This window comes from Neolamprologus brichardi, chromosome 7, assembly GCF_056152115.1.
Source record: "Neolamprologus brichardi isolate AB-2024 chromosome 7, ASM5615211v1, whole genome shotgun sequence".
Taxonomy (NCBI): Eukaryota; Metazoa; Chordata; class Actinopteri; order Cichliformes; family Cichlidae; genus Neolamprologus; species Neolamprologus brichardi.
This window is the reverse complement of record NC_142110.1, coordinates 68,806,925-68,827,624: the sequence shown is the minus strand read 5'-3', so window position 1 is coordinate 68,827,624 and position 20,700 is coordinate 68,806,925. Positions and strand designations below refer to the sequence as shown.

General features: G+C 48.4%; 1 protein-coding gene across 3 annotated transcripts in view; it reads right to left on the bottom strand.

Annotated features, from left to right (window-relative positions):
- Positions 1-3,676: 3,676 nt before the first annotated feature.
- The window catches only part of LOC102790631 (zinc finger protein 609-like), a 28,651-nt gene continuing 11,627 nt past the window's right edge, over positions 3,677-20,700 (bottom strand). Inside the window, exons 2-10 of one of the 3 annotated variants that reach the window (XM_087844239.1) lie at positions 15,866-16,696; positions 12,774-13,002; positions 10,257-10,344; positions 8,078-9,865; positions 7,735-7,762; positions 7,280-7,643; positions 4,978-5,286; positions 4,682-4,751; positions 3,677-4,322 (exon numbers count right to left, since the gene is read on the bottom strand). In XM_087844239.1, the coding sequence (XP_087700365.1) occupies positions 4,313-4,322; positions 4,682-4,751; positions 4,978-5,286; positions 7,280-7,643; positions 7,735-7,762; positions 8,078-9,865; positions 10,257-10,344; positions 12,774-13,002; positions 15,866-16,576 (3,597 nt within the window). In that variant the 5' untranslated portion in view covers positions 16,577-16,696 and the 3' untranslated portion in view covers positions 3,677-4,312. Of the gene's footprint in view, positions 4,323-4,672; positions 4,752-4,977; positions 5,287-7,279; positions 7,644-7,734; positions 9,866-10,256; positions 10,345-12,773; positions 13,003-15,865; positions 16,697-20,700 lie in introns of all 3 variants that reach the window. The other 2 variants (XM_087844238.1, XM_087844237.1) reach the window with 2 other exon arrangements.

Sequence of the window (20,700 nt, the reverse complement as noted above, 5' to 3'; positions counted from 1 at the left end):
ATAATATAGATATGTAAGTATGTTACAGAAATGGGTCTATTATGGTATGTTATAATGTACACGGTATGAAGTATGTTATGAATATTCTGTAACTATAAGTATGTACAGGCTGTAGTGAGTACAAGCTATGTACAGCTATGTACAGCTATGTACAGGCTATGTACAGGATATAAATATGAAATAAAAAAAAACTATACAGAAATGTGAACTATGCAGGTTATAAACAGTTGTAGGATTAAAAACTATCGTATGTACAGAATGATTATTTACACAGAGCTATACAGCAGTGCAGTTAAGATCAGTGAGATATGTGGATAATTTCTACAGAGGCTATAAAGTGCTGGTGGTTGTGAGTGGTGGTTCAGTCCATGTTATTATTGTGTGTTTGAGGGTACAGTTGTCCATGTGTGTGTGTGTAGGTGGTTGTGGGTGTGTGTATGTCCAGTCCATGAGTTTAACGTGGGTCAGATGTCAGGAGGCAGAGTTCAGGAGTCTGACAGCTGTGGGGAAGAAGCTGTTCCGGTACCTGGTGGTCTTAGTCCGGAGGCTCCTGTAGCGCCTCCTAGAGGGCAGGAGGGTGAAGAGTCTATGTGATGGGTGACTGGGGTCTTTGATGATTTTCCCAGCCCTTTTCAGACACCGCTTCCTGTATATGTCTTTTATGGCAGGAAGTGGTGCTCCGGCGATGCGCTGGGCAGTTTTCACGACCCCCTGCAACGCCTTCCGGTCCGAGGCAGAGCAGTTCCCGTACCAGACTGTTATACAGTTGGTCAGGATGCTCTCGATGGTGCAGCGATAGAAGTTCACCACGATGTCTGAGGACAGGTGGTTCTTCCTCAGAGTCCTCTGGAAGAAGAGGCGCTGGTGAGCCTTCTTGACCAGCTTGGAGCAGTTGGTCGTCCAGATGAGATCCTCGGAGATGTGGACTCCCAGGAACTTGAAGCTGCTCACACGCTCCACAGCCGTCCCCTTAATGTGGATGGGTGGATGTGGGTCAGCATTCCTCCTGTAGTCCACGATGAGCTCCTTGGTCTTCTCTGTGTTAAGCAGCAGGTTGTTTCTGTTGCACCACTCAGCCAGACGATCCACCTCCTCCCTGTAGGAGGAGGTGGATCGTTCGATATTTGAAGCTGCTGGTGCCTCTGGAACCCCACCAACATCAAGCTGTAGGATATTTTGGACAATCTATAATCTTCTAACACAAAAACATACAAGTGTTCACTGAAGTAAACACACAGAGCAGTAGCAGATTTTTTTTAAATGTGTTTTATTTATTTTCATTTGCTGCTAACTGCCTTGTTTTCATTTGTAGTTTTTGTAGTAGGAAGAACTACAAAATCTACAAATAAAAAAGTGCAGTTAACAAATGTAGTGTTCTCCACTATGTGAACCCCTCAGCTGAATTTTTAGGTTTTTCAGTTCAAGCCAATTGAATGAAATCCAAAAATTCAGCCCCAACAATCAAATGATCCCCTATGAGCAAGCACTCTGGCAACGGTGGAGAGGAAAAACTCCCTTTTAACAGGAAGAAACCTCTGGCAGAACCAGGCTCAGGGAGGGGCGGTCTTCTGCCATGACTGGTTGAGAGGTGAGGGGCAAAATTAAATCAAACAAAGGAGAGCACAGCGTATTTATGACAGGTCGGTGGACTGTGGCTGGAAAACATCATTACTGTTTTTAAAGGGTAACTGGTCCACATCCACAATTACAGCTGTAATTGTGGATGTGGACCAGTTACCCTTTAAAAACAGTAATGACATTAAACACTATTCATTTAAGATGTGATGGAATCAAAGTAATTATTTCCAATCAAATGCTGCAAAGGAATATTTTCATGTGACACAGCGTAAATGTTTCCATAAACATAAACAATCCACAATTGTCGATGGGACGTGTGCATGCAAGCACACGCAAGCGATCCCCGCTCTGTGAGGTCATGATAATAATCATGACCTCACAGAGCGGGACATTCGCTTCAGCCGAAAATCTTACAGGCGACCCAGAAAGCAGCTGCAGGAAGAACAAAGACAAATGCGACAACAGTTAAACCTTCTTCAAGTAGGTTTAGACACCACGAACCAAAAGATTCTCTTTCTGTTGTCTGCTGCACATTTCCCACAGTTTGTGTGAGTTCTTCCATCTGTTGCCTCAATTGTCTGTTTTCTCGACTGAGTTGTCTGTAGCTTTGACTGAGTTCAATGTAGTTTTGACTGAGTTGTGCGTTTCTTACCCTGAGTCGTGCGTTTCTTACCCTGAGTCGTGCGTTTCTTACCCTGAGTCGTGCGATTTCATGCCTGAGTTCATCTGTCGTACGCTGCAGTGGGTCTGCGTGATCTCCGCTTCTCTGTGACATTTCTTTAAAGGTTTAAAGCTCAAAAGTGTCAAAAAGTTAAAACTGTGAATGATTTAAATGCAAAGGTTAGCTTTGTCTAAAACAACTGGCTCTTTCTGATTAAACTGTTAAACGAGCTCCTCTATTTAAGGTCTTGGTGGGTGTGGCAGAGAATGTGATGTCGACCGTGACGTCACGATGATCATTTAAGAAGATCAAAGGATCAAAGGAGCGCTGTGGCTCATTCTGCGCATGCTCAGATCAATGAACGGGAGAATTATTTGTAAATACTTTGCTATCTAACAAAGGTGCTTTTAGCAACAGCTGCTGGTGATTCATCGTTATCAACCCTTAAACTCGACAACAAGGCGCTCTCTCTCACCCAGGAAACAGAGAGAGCGTCACCCTGTAACCATGGCAACCGTAACGCTGCCTGGAACAACAGAACGTAGCTGTCAAACAAAACCCAAACAGTCCTGACCCGCCACAATATGAAACAGGGAAGTACCGCCGTGTAATCCATTTATTTCAACAAAGTAACTGTATTCTAAATACCACCTTTTTAAACGGTAACTGTAACGGAATACAGTTACTCATATTTTGTATTTTAAATACGTAACGGCGGTACATGTATTCCGTTACTCCCCAACACTGCATATGTATTATTTGGAACCCAGCTTACCTGTAAAAAAAGACAAACAGCAGGTAACAGGAACTACTCGGTGCACCAGCTCGGCACCACTCTTCTTCTAGCGAGGTGTCGGCTACTGATGCGTAAGACACCGAGCGCCCTCTGCTGGCGGAACCTATATTACAGACATTAACAGTAGTTTTCCCCAAAAGAGACTTGAAGCATAAAAATAAAATGGGAGGCTGCAATTTTCATGTATTCATCTATATCATAGTGCCACACATGCCCAAAACTTAATTTATCACATTAAGTAAATGTGAATGGCTAGAAAAATCAAAATCAAAATATGAAACTCCAAAATAAAGTTTATTAAAAGCCACTGAGGTTACAGTGATCCTGAATTATATGTGCATGTGCTTTGCAGTACATTAGGCAGGTCAGTTCTTTATTAACGAGGCCACATATTACTGAATAAAGTGAATAATATATGGATCCACATCCATAAGCACATTTCTCCATTTGTTTTATGTTTTTAAACCAGGAAATATTTTATTCTACACAATGAAACCAGAGTCTGCAAGCTTTGTTTTGAAAGAAGAACCCTTTTTAATCTGAGCGACTCCCTCCTGCCTCCCATCATCCCAGGACCTGAAGACGTTTCACAGCATCAGCTTCTCTCTGGTGTTTTCAGGGAATAAATGAGGACACTGAGCTCGAGCGCTGCTCCACCAGCTACAGGTTTAATATCAGATCAACAACAGTAGAAAAACAGAGGCAGAGACTACCAGACAAAAAGAAGAGTAGGAAATCCAACATCATCCAACAGCTCTTTAAAATAATTCCTCTGTACAGTATTTACACACACACGCACACACACACACACATGCACACACAGAGCATGTTTACAGCTACACACTGAGGAGGAGGAGCCTGTCACTCAGTCAGTACAAGGAAGCAGTCTGAATACTGCCCTCTGATTGGCCGGCCCTCCTTCATCCAGTGTTCTCTTTATTTCACATGAAGCTGAGACGCATCCAGGTAACGGTGTGATGTCATCCGGAGCTGAGCTCGTCCTTCTGAAAGAGGTCAGAGGTCACCCAGTCGTCCCTGCAGGTACGTCACTGTGAGCTCTGCATCCCAGCAGCACCTGTTGGCCAACGGGACCGCCCAGAACCAGCAGAACCCAAAGGGACCAGGATCCGGTCCAGCGAGGGTCGGAGCAGTTGGCTGGACGTCCAGGCAGAGATATCAAACATACACAGAACACCACTGAACTGATGTCACAGGAACAGAAACGCTTCTTCACGTGATCCAGTCACATGACTCGGAGAGGCGGAGAGGCTGGCCAATCAGGTGTGCCTGTGGAAAGTGAGAGGAGATCACGGGTCAGAAGATTTTACCAGGGAATGGTTTGAAATTAAAACAAAGAAGAAGAAGGTGATGATGAGGAGGAGGAGGCTGATGTCCTGTTCAGTAACTCTGGTTTTTTTACACTGAGATTCACTGATCTGACCAGTAGGTGGAGCTGCTGCACTGAGACGCCTGAAGCAGGTCCAAGCATGTTCATGGATGTGATGAGCACCTGCGCAGTCCTCACACATAACTGCTGTGTGTGTGTGTGTGTGTGTGTGTGTGTGTGTGTGTGTGTGTGTGTGTGTGTGTGTGTGTGTGTGTGTGTGTGTGTGTGTGTGTGTGTGTGTGTGTCTTACCGTTCTCACCTCCGTGCGGGCGGGTACATGGACGGGGCGGACGCTTGCTGACTGGCGACGATGGCGGAGGACGAGAGGCCTGAAACAAAGACAGGATGTCAGAACTGAAACAGACTCGCACGCGCCGCTCATTAAAAGCAGCTGCAGGCTCAGTGGGGTGAAGTGGGCGGGCTCAGAGGATCCTTTTCCAGCTATGAATCATGGGAGGTCAGCTTCACCACGGCTGTGTGGCTGGTCACTAAGCTGAGCAGGTTGTCCTCCAGTCCGAGAACACCTGAGCTAAACAGGCAGCAGGCGAGGCTCACCTGAGGGGTAGGACAGGTCGTACAGAGGGTATCCCAGGTGGTGATGGGACTGCATGATGCGCTGCGAGGGCGAGGAGCGTGGCCGGTCGCCCTCCCTTTCTCTCTCCCGCTCATGTGGCGTCTTGCTGTCCTGGATGGACGGCGACTTGCTTTTGTACTGGCTGGCGTGCAGCTGCAGCAGGTCCAGAGCTTTGGCCTCGCTGGACGGCTTCACAGACGGACTTGACCTGGAGGGCTTCTCGCCGTCCTCGCCCGCCCCCACCTTCCCGCCGTACGAGGAGGCGTAGTAACTGGCTGGCAGGTACGAGCCTGGAAAGAAACATAAACAAACAACATGATGTTTATGTTTGAACACAGGCTCGACGTGATGACGTGGCGGCAGCTTGAGGCAGTGACGTTTCAGGCAGCAGCTCTAAAGGTCAGCACGCCATTTCTCAGGTGATTAGTGAGTAACTGTTCTCCAACAAACTCAGAATGAATCCACTACAAATACTGCAGCAGCTCCGTGTCACCAGCTGTGAACACAACAGCTGAGACGGATCCAAACATCACATTTTATGCATGTGGCTAGAGACCGCCCACAAACGCATGACGCCAAAGGCAGAGGAGAGAAATCGTAGGCGTTTAAATTCATGCCTGCATCTTCAGACTGGAGATATGAAACACGAGAGTTTTATCCTTCACCAAACACACAACAGGAAGGAAAGAGACAACGCCACCTTAACTAAACGCCATCCTTTTACTTCTCTCAGTCTATAGCGCCGGATCACAGCAACAGTTTCCACTTACAGTGTGAGTAAAGACTACAACAACAGAGACTTTGATGCGTCTTTGTTGACCAGCATGTTTGTCCCACAGTGGCCACCGTAGCCAGGATTACACATGCAGTGGTGCTTAAAGATCTTTGAACCTGTCAGAGTTCGGCTGAGCTCTCAGCATCGACTCCTCTACAGCGCTTTGAAAGCGTCACGCTTCTTTCGGGGGCCAGTGAAAGTCTGATCATCCGGGTGCGTCGCATTCGTCTAATTTTATATTAACCCTTTAAGACCGACCATAGAACCAAGTCTGCCAGAGCTTATATTATATGTTTACATGCTGTGGAGCCATTTTTGGGAGCATTTCAAGTTGCTATACATCAATACAACCATTACAGCCCAGATTTTAATAATATGTCTGCATTAAGTGCATAGTAATTACATAAATTGCAAAAAAGTGCAATAAACTACAAAAAAATTGAAAATCGTTTTTGTTTTTTTAACATATATTTCTAGTTAGAGAAATTTAAGAGGCTTATCCCTCAAAACTGTAAATACATAAAAGTTGCACAAAATAGTTTCCCACCACAGGAAATTTATTTTGAGTGTCTTCATAGTTTTATTTTTGAAATACACCAATTTTTATACACTGCAGGAAAAACGAAAATAAATATTATAATGCAAATTTGCAAAAAAGCAGCATATGCATCAAAATAAACTATTTCCAGCAGTGCAATATGAGTCCTAAGCATCCCAGAAACCACACAGAAAGTCATAAAGTCAAACATAACTTTTAAAAACACCAGTATAGGCTCATGAGGCCCTGATGGTAAAAAACTACATTTCCGCAAAATGACGTCACTTCCGGTTTCGGGCAGGTCATAGAGGACATGTGATAGTTCGTGGTGACGTCTAATTCAACGTAGGAAGTGTTACAAACAGCTGATTGGATCGGCAAAGCGTGTTTCTGGAATATTATGTTTTTGTTGCTGCAAGTGCTTTTTATGCAGTTTTTGCAAAACTATATGTGGAAGGAAACTGTGACCGAGGACAAGCTGATGGCATAAGATGTAAGTACAACTCTTCCGGTTTCATATGCAAAACAAATTATTGCGCTAGCTCACGTGGTTGCAGAGCTACCGGGATTTAAAAATAGTTACGTAAAACGGAGCGTGCTGCTCTGACCGGCTTTAAAGGGTTAATTACGTGAATGAAAATGAACAGAAGTGAAGTTGAAGCGTCAGCTGGTCTAAAACAGCCTGATCTCATTTGTTTACACAGAAATGTGGAAAAAAGTGAAAATTGGTGGATTTTAGAGGAAGTTGAAGTTCAGCTTCCTGAAGTCGTCACCGTGAACAGCTGGCAGGTTTGACCGGCGAGCTTAATCAGAAACCAACAGCTGGCGCTCGCTCGTCCCTCGGAAACCACAAAGAAATGCGGCTTTTAATTTTCGGTCAAACCAAAACGCTCGCGCTCCTCGCTGGTTTTCACTCGCCGCCCTCGCGCTCTCTTTGCTGCTGCGCCTGCTTCATGTTTGCGTTTCTCACCTGGGTAATTCTGCATCATGACCGAGGGCATGCCTCTGTACCCGGGGTGGCTCGGCTCGTAGCCCTGGCTGTAGGCGTACGGTGCGTGCATGTAGGGCACGTAGCCCTGATGCTGGGCCAGCGGCGAGGGGAATTGCATGTGAGGCGGGCGCGCTTCCTTCCCGCCCCCGCGGAGCTCCTCGGGGGGCAGCTGTGTCCTACCCTCCGCCGCCTCCTTCGCCGCCTCGTCTTTCTCCTTGGGCCGCGGCCTCTCTTCCTTCACCTTCCTGTCCCGCTCGTCCTTCCACCTGTCGTCCTCCTGGAGTTTCGGCGCCTCCGAGTATTTGCTGGGGTAGACGTAGGACCACAGACGCGCGTCGGGCTCCTGCAGAGAGGGAGAAACCGTCATCAGCATCAAACTAACCTCAACCAATCTGAAAACACAAGCGAGGAGGAAAGTGCCGCGACACCTGTACCTGTCTGTACCACATGGCGGCTTCGACGCTCGCCGCTCGGCCCGACTCCACCCCCGACTTTGGCTCTTCTTTCCCGTGATGCCCTCCTTCACTCAGCTTGATCTTCAAACCCTCGGGCTGGGCGCCGGGCGCCTTGGAGTCCTCTCCCTTCGCCATGATGACCGACTTGGCCTGTTCCGAAGCCGTGGCGGGCTCTTTGGGCTTCGCTGGGTTCACGCCTCCCCTGGCGCCCAGATCCGTGAGGCTGGGCGCCCTTGACAGAGTGGGCGGTACCGATGCCTTCTGCTTCCACTCTTCTTTCACGGAAGCCTCGCGCTCTTTGCTCTCCGCCTTCTTGTCGGCGTGGCGCTGTCGCTGCTCCTCGTACTGTTGACGGTAGGCGGGGTTAGAGGCCAAGAGGTGGGCGTGGTAGGCCTGCTCGTGGGAGTAGGAGTAGGGAGGGACGTAGTACTGGTTGTAGTAGAGCGGCTGGGTGTACATGTTGGAGCGCTGCTGGATGACCGATGGCTGCTGTGGCCCTGGCTCCGCCTTCCTCTCCTCCTGAGGCTCCTCCTTCAGTTTCCCCTCCTCGCCCACCTCTAGCTCCTCCTCTTTCTTCACTTTCACTTGTGCTATCTCACCATGAGGTGGTGCTGCGGGCGCCGGTCCCGGGCTGGGGTTGGCATAGGTGGGGGAGTAGTAGGCGTCGTAGCTGGGGTAGTACGGCGACTCTTTATTGGACGGGGGAAACAGCGCCTTCTTGGCAGCCTCACGAGGTCCCTGCTCAGGCTCTGGCTTGACCTTCACCCCCTCTGCCTTACCCTCGCCGTCCTCGCCAGCATCAGAGATGTCAGAGTAGGCGGGGCTACCGGTCTTGACCGACGTGTTGTCGGCTCCGTTCTGGGTCATGTGAAGCGCGGGCGCCAGGCCGGCCTCCATCCTGCTGGCCACGCCGATGGACGGGCTGGGCGCGTTGTCGGAGAAACTGTACACCTTGTCGGCTTCGGCTTTGATGCTGGCGAGCCGGCTCTGCTGAGCTTCCGAGGAGCCGTTGAGCAAAGCGTCCGACGCCTCGGAGTACGGGCTCTTGCCCTCCTCTGGCCTCGCCGCCTTACCCGTGGCCTTCGGGCTGTCCTCTTCCTTCCCGCCGTCCCTCTTCTTTTTGTCTTTCTTTTTCTTGTCCTTGGAATGGGCGGGGCTGGAGGCGGGGTCAGTGAGGGGCGCGGGTTTAGGCTGGACGTTTTTCAGCTGGGGGCTTTTGGGTACGGACTGTACCACTGAGCCCAGAGCGGGGGAGGACGCTTGGAGGGAGTACGGCGAGGGAACTCCGGGCGCGCCGGCGGGGCGAGTCAGCTTCAAGCCTTTCTGTCCCAGTTTCTCAGCTTTCGTCATTTTCTTGACCTTCCTGTCGTCCATGCCGTCGTTACTGGCCTCGTCAGTCAAACACGCCCCCTCCTCGCCGCCGTCCGTCACCTCAGGCTCGGCCTCGCTCGTCTTCTTTTTAACCTTTGATGTCAGCTTGCCTGGTGAGGGGGAGGGCGCGTCGAAGCCCCGACCCTTCGGTGTAGTGGAGCGAGCGGGCGAGATGGCGGCGCCGTTGCAGGAGGTGGGTTCGGGATGGTCGTCCCCGTACTCGCTGTCGCCGTCCTGGTCCAGTCGGACGTCGTGGTCGTTGTGGGCGCGGGCCTGGTGGTACTTCAGTCCGTTGATGTGCTTGTACTTCTTGTTGCAGTTGGGGTGGGGGCAGTCGATGAGGACGGGGGAGGGGCAGGTCCGGTCCAGCGGCGGCGGCGGCAGGGAATCGGCTTTGCTTCCAGGCAGAGGCGTCCCGGCGCCGGTCGAGTTCGTTCTCATGCGCTTTGACGCTTTGGTGTCCTCTGAGCTGGAGGTGGGGTCCATATCCGAGGCGGGCTTCGTCTTCCTCTTAGCGGAGGACGGGCTGGCTTTGGCGTCTTCGCCGCAGCCAGCCGTCTGACTCCCACGCCGCCCTTTGCTGTTGGCTGCGGCGCCGCGCGTCTTACTGCTGCCGCTGCCTTTGTTGTCCGACGAGTTGCTGTTGTCGTTCAACGGCGTGTTGCTGCTGGGACGCATCCTCTTACCCCGACCGCGGCCGCTCCGCATCTCCACGTCACTGGTGGGAGACTCGCAGAACCTAAAAACACAGAGGTGGACGTCAGCGAGCCGAAAGACACACCTGACCTCACCTGTACACAGGTGTCACACAGCTGACTCAAACAACCATCGTACACAGAGCTGTACGATCAGTAATCGAGTATTGATTACTCCATCGAGTAACTGGATAAGACTTATTGTCTTATTAATGAGCCAGGAAGGTCTCCATGTTGTTTTTGTTTACCTGCATGACACCTGCAGCCTGTCACTGTGTTTACGTCTGCAGGTATCGACCTGCAGACGTATATCTGTATATTTTTCCCTGACACGTTCATTCGTGTTTACACGGTGGCGACTGAGCACAGCAACAACGAGCTCGTTTTATACTCGAGGTCTCGGCCGAACGGCGTGAGCCGGAGTCGTTTCTGTACCTCGGCGGCGCCCAGTCGTGCCGCGTGCAGTCCAGCAGGGTTCCAACGTACGTCTTGTTCCTCCAGGTGACGTTCACAACCAGCATACCTGCAGGAAAACACACAGGCGAACCATGAACACGAGACATGTTTGAGCGACTCGGCCCAGCGGCCCAGTTAAACTCAACCTGAGTTTGAATTTCTTACAGCTTTAGTTTAAGAGTGCTGGGCCTGATATGAGCTTACAGTGAAAGAAGCAACGCGGAAACACTTTGCAAACATTATTATGGTGAATTATCAGAAACCACATATATTGTTTAAGTCAATTGAGACAATTTTAATCTTTCTGCTCTCAGTGTTGAGTCTTCACATGAAATGTGTGAAAAGTTTCTGCACTTCTTTATAAAGAAGGTAGCCTCGGCTAGGGCGCGGGTTATTTTGCCCACATCTGACGCCTCTGATCCTCCAATCTGCTCGGCTGTCTTTCAACAGTTTGAGTCGGTTACTCTTGCTCAGCTACAGGAGGCGGTGGATCATCTGAAGCCTGTAGGCTCGCCCTACGATGCTATCCCTCCACGTTTTCTGAAAGAAGCTTTTTCTACCACAGGTTCAACTATTTTAACCATTTTAAAAGCAGCCTTACTTCAGGTGTGGGTCCAAAGAATTTCAAAGATGCAATTGTGCAACCACCTCCTCCACCTCATGATGCTTAATCGATGTAATCAACTTTAATTTGATGCAGTGTGAAAAAAATGCACAGAAATAAATTATTTTTCAAGAATAATTAAATAGATTCAACATCTTTCTTCAACAGAATTGCAGACTGCACAGATGGTTCCCAAAGGAAAAAGTACTATAGCTTATTAGGGTATATTAGACTTAACAGTTACTATATACAGTAATGGACTTCTATACATTTTACATCAGATTAAAACTTTGGGTGTAAGAGTCAGATAATTATTTATTAAAAGCTCGACATTTTAAATGAGAATAAGAAAGAAAAGTATGTCTTTGTGCCCCCTTTTCCCTGTTCATGCCCTATCGGCCCCCCTGGCTAAACTTTGCTAGATCCGCCCCTGCACAGTGACGTCAGCTGTAGAAAAAGATCCTGGTGTAGAAATAATATTAAATAAATTCTAACAACAGCTGATCAAGCTTAAACGTGCTGCTGTTGTTCAGCCGCTGGTTTCCTCTTTCTGGTGCAAAGTGAGACAAAAACAAAGAAGAGAGACGATCAGCTGATCATTGATCAGTTTATGATTGAAGTAGCAGCAAGAAGAGGCAGTCGCTCCATATATCGGTTGTTAAGCTTAAGGTGGGAATGCTTTACAAACATTCAGAGATGAACTTACACACTTGCTTTACTTCTCTCTGGGAAAACTTCCTCGGAGATGAAATGCTGGTTTGAGGCTACAAACACACACAGCCGCTCTATCACGTGACCACACTGCTGCTACAGTTATGAGCTGAGTTACGCCGTGTCACAAGTTTTGTGAGGTGCTTTTGTGATATTTAATGGATCGATTACATTTTTTATTTCTCTCCGATATCCGATCCAGTGATTTACGTCAGTATCGGACCGACACCGATACGTAATATCAGATCGTCCATCTCTAGTGCAGTTATTAAAAACAAACAAACAAAAGAAAAGACTTCACATTGAAGTACAAACATCATTTTATGTTGGTTTTAAAAAGCCAAAGGTTTTCTGACCCCACAATTAGAATAAAGGGATAGGAGTTAAGCTCCTCCCCCTCTGGGGTCTCCACACAAATGAGTCGTCAGAGTAATCCCCCACACTTACAGCTCGTCGATGTGCTGACACGACTGTATCAAAGCACGGACGCTGTGAGTGCAGCAGGAAGCAGACATGTAGATGTGACTTTCCTCCCCGGCTGGGACGCAGATGTCGCACGCTTTCATACCAGCGTCACGCTCAGCGGGTTTCTGAGGTCGAACCACATCAGTGATTGGCTGACAGTGGAGCTAATTAAAGAGTGAGTGCTTCAGCAGAACTTTCCACTAACAGGAGCGCATCTAAGAGCGCTGCTGATGAACAGCTTCCTGCCCGAGTCTATCACCTCCACACAGGTTTTCCTGCAGCTACACGCCACCCTGCATTCGGCGTCCGCAGGACGGGCAGACGCGCTCACAGGACCTCACTGAATAAAAACTGAGATGGGCCGTAATCCAGACAATAAACTGATCTTTTCACAGAGCTCCACACCGGCTCAGCATCAGCAGCTCTGCACGCACAACACACCTGCTCAGATTCATCTCCAATCATCTGCTCAGAGGGGCGGAGTCATGAACGTTCAACCCAAGCTGATAAAACTGATGCATGTGTTTGTTAAAGTATATCAGACGGTGTTTTTTGTACTGATGGACCAATCATTTCATTTTTGTGGCTGAGTTATTGGTGCCAGATTATTGAGGCGATCTCGGGCCTCTGATGAACCTCTGATGATGCTCATTTTGATCTTCAAATAAACACACGTAACATAAAACAGCCATCTACTGCGATAACGCTTTTCTCACCGTCCTCCGTCTCCTGCCACACGATGCCCTCCAGGTTCACGCTGGTTCCCGGCTCACAGGGTCCCAGGCACTCCGGCTCGGTCGCCAGCGCCGCGTCGACGGTGTTCACGGCGATCGAGCGCGTGCGGACCATGATCTGCTCGCAGGGAGACGAGATGTCGCCGCTGCTGGGGACGGAGCCGAGGAGGTGGAGAGGGGGAGGAGCTGGGGTGGAGACCGGAGACTCCATCTGGACGGAGGACAGAGAAGACGACAGAGAAATCAAACACGTGAGTGCAAACACACCAACGTAATGTTTAGTTGGTGCCAAAACAAAGAGAACCACTTATCACGTTAAAGAAATAAAGATCATTTATTCCCCGTGACGGGAACAGCACCTTTGACCTCCTTTCAATCCTTGGCTGCCCATCAAGGCAGCACTCAAACATCTACCGTCTCTCTCTGAGGTAAAATTGCAGCTTTTGTGAATGAAGTCTGGTGCAGAACATCTCCACTTCCTGTCTGACAGCAGCTTAAATGTCTATTTAAACTTCACGCCTTACTTTGTCTCTCTGCTTAGGGGTGTGGCCTACTGCCAAAACACATCCCCAACTGAGAGGAAGCCGTTTTAAAGTCCCACCTTGAGCCACCTGCAACATACACGTTGATTTTCAGGTAAATTTGCTGAGAGCCGATGAAGACGTTCCACACCGTCCTCTTCTTTAAGAATGAGAGCTGCTGCCTGGATGCAGGGAAAACTTCTGAGGAGCAGGAAAACCTCAGCTCTCAAAGACAGAATGACAGGGGGCGGGGCTACACCTCCACTATTGGCCACAGACCATCCTTGCTCCTCCTCATTCAGCCGGAGCAGTATTTATTACAACCCACATTCCTTTCAAGGCCACAGGCAGACCGGCCTCTTCTGGATCTCAGACGGAGGCAGAGGGCTGATGAGTGACCCGACAGAACCTCGGGTCACTCCGCTGGCCGGTGGGTTGACACAGCGCTAGCCTGAGGAGTGAAGACGAGGAGCTCAAAGGTTTCTCTGTTTTGTTGTACAGTCTTCACCTGACAGCATAAACCGCCTTGAGACGTCTGCTGTTGTGATTTGGAGCCATACAAATAAAACTGAGTTTAACAGGAATCAGGCTTTAGGGTCTGGACTAGGGCTGCGCCATATCATACCGTTCACGGTAACACCGGTAAGATAAGAAAATGAAACATGGCGATAGAATATGAGTAAAACGCACATGCGCAGAGCCTTTGTTTTCATACGCACATGGTGGAAAATGGCGGCGAAAGCGGATCGTTGAATGAAACAGATGAACCAGAACTGGTTTGTAAAAATGCTGCAACTTCAATGGTGTGGAACTGGTTTAGCTTTCATCCGTCAGATACACAACAAAGCACTATTTTTGGTAGCGCATGCTAGTGGGCCGTCGTTCTTCATTCTACATGGTTATGCTGAGGACATGTCGGCCAGTTTCCACTGGAAATGCCTTTTGGTTAAACTGCCAGCAAGGATTTGCATTTGCACTGTTACATTTTTTATAACTTTAATGCACATAAAAAACAGCTGCTTGTTTAAGTGAAAATACATTGATGGAGGTTTTTTTGGGAGAAGGGAGCCGGAGATCGACAGACGGATTGGTGCTGCAGCTGCAGTGATGCAGACGCTGCACCGGTCCGTCGTGGTGAAGAGGGAGCTGAGAGTAAAAGCGAAGCTCTCAATTTACCGGTCGATCTACGTCCCTACCCTCACCTATGGCCACGAGCTGTGGGTAGTGACCGAAAGGACGAGATCGCGGATACAAGCGGCAGAAATGAGCTTCCTCCGAAGGGTGGCTGGCCTCTCCCTTAGAGATAGGGTGAGAAGTTCGGCCATCCGGGAGGGGCTCAGAGTAGAGCCGCTGCTGCTCCACATCGAAAGGAGCCAGCTGAGGTGGTTCAGACATCTGACAAGGATGCCTCCTGGGCGCCTCCTGGGTGAGGTGTTCCAGGCATGTCCCACCGGGAGGAGGCCCCGGGGCAGACCCAGGACACACTGGAGAGATTATATCTCTCGGCTGGCCTGGGAACGCCTTGGTGTTCCTGCGGACAAGCTGGAGGAGGTGGCTGGGGAAAGGGAGGTGTGGGCTTCTCTGCTTAGGCTGCTGCCCCCGCAACCCGGCCCCGGATAAAGTGGAAGAAGATGCATGGATGTTTTTTTTTTTTGCACTAATAAAGTTGTGGAGTTGTAAAGTATTTTGTCTCGTGTCAATTATCGTTAGCGTAAATTTTCAAATGTATATGGTGATAAATATTTGTGGCCATATCGCCCTGCTCTAAGCATCGTGTCTGTGAGCCCTCACAGCTTCTCCTCTCAGGGGAATTTGGTGCTTTTTAGACTGAATCCAGCATCCAGACAACAAAACTACAAACAGGAAACCTAAAAATCTAATTTCTCTCGACTCGGAGTAAAGGCGTCCATCCTTTAAACGCTGCCCTGACCGTACGACACGATCAATCTAATCTTGAATTAACAGCTCACTCAGGACTTCAATCCACTGCAACCTTTAATCACAGTTTAATCTTGAATTAGCAGGCTCCGTTTACTCCCCACACCAACTCCAATAAATGGATGAATTTAAGACTTTTTAAGGAACCACACCAGCCCCGAAGCTGAAGCTTCCTGAAGTTATTCTTAAATCCTCTGATGAACAGTCCAGTTAGCTGTGAAGCAGAAGTGTGTTTACCTGAAATCAGCCCTGAAAAACACAAATGATGAGCGGTAGAACCGAGAGGTCCAAAGACTCCTTTGTTAATGACGACATGGCTCTTAGTGCAGAAGCTTTAACAGTGGGATTATCTAAAAACAGAAACTGGGTTAGATTAGACCAAGTTTAACTTAGCTTCACACGGAGGCATTGTCCACGCCGACCGGGTCAGCAGTGACGAGCGCTTTGCTTCTTTGTTCAGAGCTAAACGTGAGCACATTTAGATCCTTTGACCACGAGCAGCTCACCGGGCACGGCGCTCACATACATGTTCAGCGAGCAGCTTCCACTCAGCACGCGGCTCCATCAACAAGGAGACACGATCAGAAACGTTTGTTCAGGCGTCGGCTTTCTTACCTTTTCCCCACCGATCGCTTTCTTCAGATTTCGGCAGTCGCCCCCATCCACCTCCTCCTGCTCCGTCGTCATGGCCTGGCCTATCCCGGCTGAGTCCAGCGGCGTGTTCCCGAGCTGCTCGGCCGTAGCGAGCTCGGGGGCCTGTTGGCCCTCAAAGGGTCCGCCTCGAGGCGCTCCTAACGGCAGCACCGAGGACTCTTTCTCAGCGTTCGCCGCTCCCGCCTCCATTTTCTCCTTCTTGCTTTTCCCAGACACCCCGTCCTTGTCCTTTTTCACCACGGGGAGGATGCGGGAGGGCTTACTTGACTTGTCCGTCCCCTTGCTCGGGGCCGAGTTGGCGTTCTGGGGCGGCAGGTCCCCGGGGACCCGGCCCTGAACCTCTTTTTTAGCTCCGTCTGAGTGCGGCGTCTTCACGCTCTCCTTAGAGTTTTTACTGCGCTTGGATTTGGATTTGCTCTCTTTGCCCGCCGTGGCGGACGCAGGGCTAACGAACTTTATATTGTCAGGTAAAGCTGCCACGGCGCTGGGAGGGGCCGCCATGCCCCCTCCCTCCTTGCTGCTCGACATCTCTAGCTTGTCCTTCTCTAAGTCGGCGTCCAGGTCAATGATCAGATTGCCAACACCGATATCCCACTCATCACCGCTGTCGTACGTGTCCACCGCGTTGGAGTCCACACCTTTCCCGCCTGCAGGGCCGCTGCTGAGGGACATCTTAGTAGGAGCGTCCCGGAGCGCCACAGGAGGGCTGCAGGAGGGCCGCGCTCCTCCCAGCCGCAGGACACCTCCTCAGGGCCGGACCCCACGCCTCCACCCGGCTCCCCGCATCGCCTCCTGCAAGGACAGGTGAGACAAACCAGAAAAGAGCAGGTTAGATCAGCTTAGCCCCGCCTCCTGAGACATTCAGAAGTTATTTTTAACTTGATGACAACACTGTGATCGAAGGCCAGGAAGAGAACCACTTTACATTTTGAGTTGCTCCTCCCAGTTTCACTGTTCAGGCTGGGGAACAAAGGCACATGTTAGGAAGACGTTTAGTCGGAAACCAAACCGTCAGATGTCAAGTCTGGATTTTTTCAGCCTCCAACGAGGGAGTCTGCGCTTTCACAGCGATTTACACCAGCACAAAAAGCCTGAACCCGTCTGCACGCTCGCTGGTTGGTAGGAATCATGAGGTTGCGAAACAAAGGCCCTGAGTGACAGCGAGGACAACGCCCCGGCTTAGATCACACAATAAGGAGGCGCACCTGATTCACAACGAGGGAAAAAAGGTGCAAGAATTAATCTTAATGGTTTGATCATTTTTAGAATATCCATAGAAGAGATGTAGCTGAAAACATGAACTAAAATGAAATGTTTTATTCAGGATCTGAGTCTCAGGTTCATCTTTGGTCCACAGAGCATCTCAGCACCACTGCAGGCGGCGACTTCCTGTTTGCTACTCGTCAGGATAACGGCACGCTGAGGGAGAACATGCACACCTCCTGCTCTAAAGCCTCCTGCAGGCCACTGATCACAGGACAGGAGCTTGTTGACCCCTGACCTTCTGACAATGCAAAGCAGCGGGAGCAGATGTGGGGAGGAGGCGGTGCAATGTTAACATCCTAAAGCCCCACCAACTCCACCCTGAGGCTGAGGAGAGGAGGCGGGCTGAAGCGCTCTTGTTTTATTAGTCACTGAAATATCCGTGACGTGAACGCCCACGATACCGTTCCGCTGCCGCAGCTGATTTTTCAAGTCCCAGCACCGTTTACGAAAACAGGAAGTCGTTCCCGCAGGAGGAAGGAGGGCGGCACACTGCAGACGACCCAGGAAAACAAGTCCAGCAGAGCGACCGTTTCCCTGGTAGCCTGTTGATTAACACTCATCCTGCCTAATTACACCATCGTTCAAGAAACAAACTGCACAAACAGCTTCACAGCTGTGGGTCTGCTCCACCTTGTTTTTGCACGGCAGCCTGCGCACCGTCGCCCTGCGTGCAGCCTCTAAAGGTCAAAGATCGTTAAACAGATTCTGCAGTGATCCTACAGGATGCTGCAGGGCGAGCAGTCTTTACAAAGGTTAATCTTATTATACAGTTATTGAGTAAAATGAACAGCTGCACACCTGCAGGTAAAAAACTGTTAATGGAAACTCTTCTGCTTTTAAATCAGTGTGGTCCAAACTTACACAGATAATTTAAATTAATCATTTAAAGAAAAACGTGCAGATGATTCATGACATGAAGCGTCCAATTATTAAAGCCCCTCCTCACCACCAGCCTCCACACAGACAGGTGAACTCCAGAGTGTTTTAAATCGTGCAGCATCGTGAAGAACCAAAGAGTAAAAGTTACTTCATCTACACCCATCTGAGGACAAAATCAAAGAGGAACGAGACGAGCTCCACCTTGCTTCTCTCAGCTGAGCTTCACCTGAGTTTAACTGCATGTCTCACCTGTTGCTCACAGGTGTTTTTACCTGCACACTAAATTGTCCAAATGCAGTTCGTTTCAGAGCTGCATGAGATTCAGTCCCGACTCCGTGACGCGCGTTTCCTTATTCTTAATAATTATTTGTAAAAAGACCCAACAGTAGATTAGTTTTGTTCTGGTTCTGTGGGTGTTTATGATTACATTTTCCATGAAGGCATTAAAATGTTATTTATTCTAATAATAATAATAATAATAATACCACATACTATGAATATCACAGTATCTCCTGATAAACACAGGCACAGCTGCTACCTGCATTCAGGAAATAAAACTCTCGTCTTATTATCGCCACACCTGCCCCCACCTGCAAGAGCACACACAGAGAAACATCCACCCTTCAAAGCAGCGTTTCCACCCACCACCGAGCGTCTGTGCGTCCGCAGGATAACAGCAAAACAAACACGTTGTGAAATTCATCCAGATTAAGGCCTGACTGGGATTTCCACAAGTTCACAAAGATCTGATTCAAAAATCGTCAACAGAAAGCAGAGTGATGTGTCTGAGGTTTGTGTGGATGGCCGTACAGACGGAGCTCACGTTTAGTTCAAAATCTAACTGCAGCATTTAGAGAAACTCCTGGGATTCACACTTCTGTGACTCTACTTTACACACTGGTTAACCTTTAACCCGTCTGGCAGCAGTGCTACGAAGCACACTAACCGAGGAGGCAGATGGACAGACAGGAGCTGTGGACATAATCCTGCTGCTAATGATTCAACTGCTCTGAGAAAACACACCAGCAACACCGAGCCGAACACACCACGACCGAGGCCGGCGCCGTCAGACGCTCCTCCATCCATGACTCAGTTCAAACTTTACCAAGTGATTATTTTGCAAATGTCACATATTACTATAAAACAGAAACAGAGTCTCAGTTTGACAAACATTCAACCATCGATCACTTAACTGGAAGAGAAATGCTTTTGTCTTATTAATAAACAATAATAAACACCCAAAACCATGTTTTATCTGTCAAAACAACCACTAAACCTTTGTATTTATGCACCATATTAAAAACATTTTCTTAAATGCAAAAATATATAAATAACGTTTAGTAGAGTCAAAGGTCAAATAAAATAAAACAAATATGCAGTCAAAACTATGGCATAAAAACTGACCTGTACCGTCTTCTTGGCTTTCTGACTTTAGTGAAGTTTATGCTGCTGTTACAGCAGCCGGGCACCCCACGCCCACCTTTAGACTCACCCCTGTTTGCCTCTCTGTAAAAGCCTGCCGTCAGCCTTCATCAAGCTTAAACTTAAAAGCTTTCACGTTTCCACAGTAAAGGTTTTAATAAAGCTGGGCGATAGAACGATAACGATGTGTATTGTGAAATAACTTTTTCTTGATAGAAAAGTTAAACTATTGCGATAGGCCTCACCGCTCTTGGTCTCTTAAAAAAAAGAAGAACAGCCAATCCAAATTAAGTAGTGCAGAGCCAAACCAATCACAGCCGCAGCGTCACGTCACGTGACTTGTTACGTACAGCACAAGTGCCAAGCCGCACATGTGTATTTGTTTGGGAAGCAGCCAGCCGCCGTGCCGCCGAGTAATGGAGGAAATGAGTGCTGACTAGAGAAAAACCAACCGAGAGCGTGAGCGAAGGTTACCGAAGAGAAAACAGATGATGGTTCCAACGCCGGAGAGATTATTGAACGGAAGAGCCACAGAAGTTCAGTAGTGTGAAGGTATTTCTGCTGTTTCAAGTCTGACAAAAACAGAGTAGCGCGCTGTAAATTGTGCCGAAAGCAAGTCTGGAGATACAATAAAGCGGTGCATGCTCAGTCTCTGACTGGAAGCGCTAATTCGTCATTCGGCTTCTGTCAGACTAAAGTAACTGTTAAACTGTTTGAAAAGCTCAGCTATACAACAAGGAGAGAATTTCCTTTTAGTTCTCAGTTTATTTGATATTGACAAAAGTTAGTCAATTCTGTCTGTTCTTCTGTAAAACAAACTAAGATTTATTTTTAGAATTAATATTTTGTTTCTAAGTGGAATTGACAGTTTAGTAGTTTTGTTTGTTCTGTTTTGAAACTTAAAGCTTTAGCGGCTGCCTTTTGTGTAGTTTGCAATATTTGTCTTTATTTATCTGAAAAAGTCTCCTTAAGTACATCTACCCTGTTGAACTTATTATGGGAAATAAATATTTAAATCAAAACAAGCTGCTGATTATTTCACATTTTACTTGTGAGCAACGGCACATTTAAATCTTACAAATATAGTTATTTGACTTATATTGTGATATATATCGTTATCGCCTGAAATGAAAAAAACATATCGTGATATAAAAAAAATCTCATATCGCCCAGCTCTAGGTTTTAATCACAGCAACAGCGCTGCTGTTTTCTTTCACTCAGCCTCAACG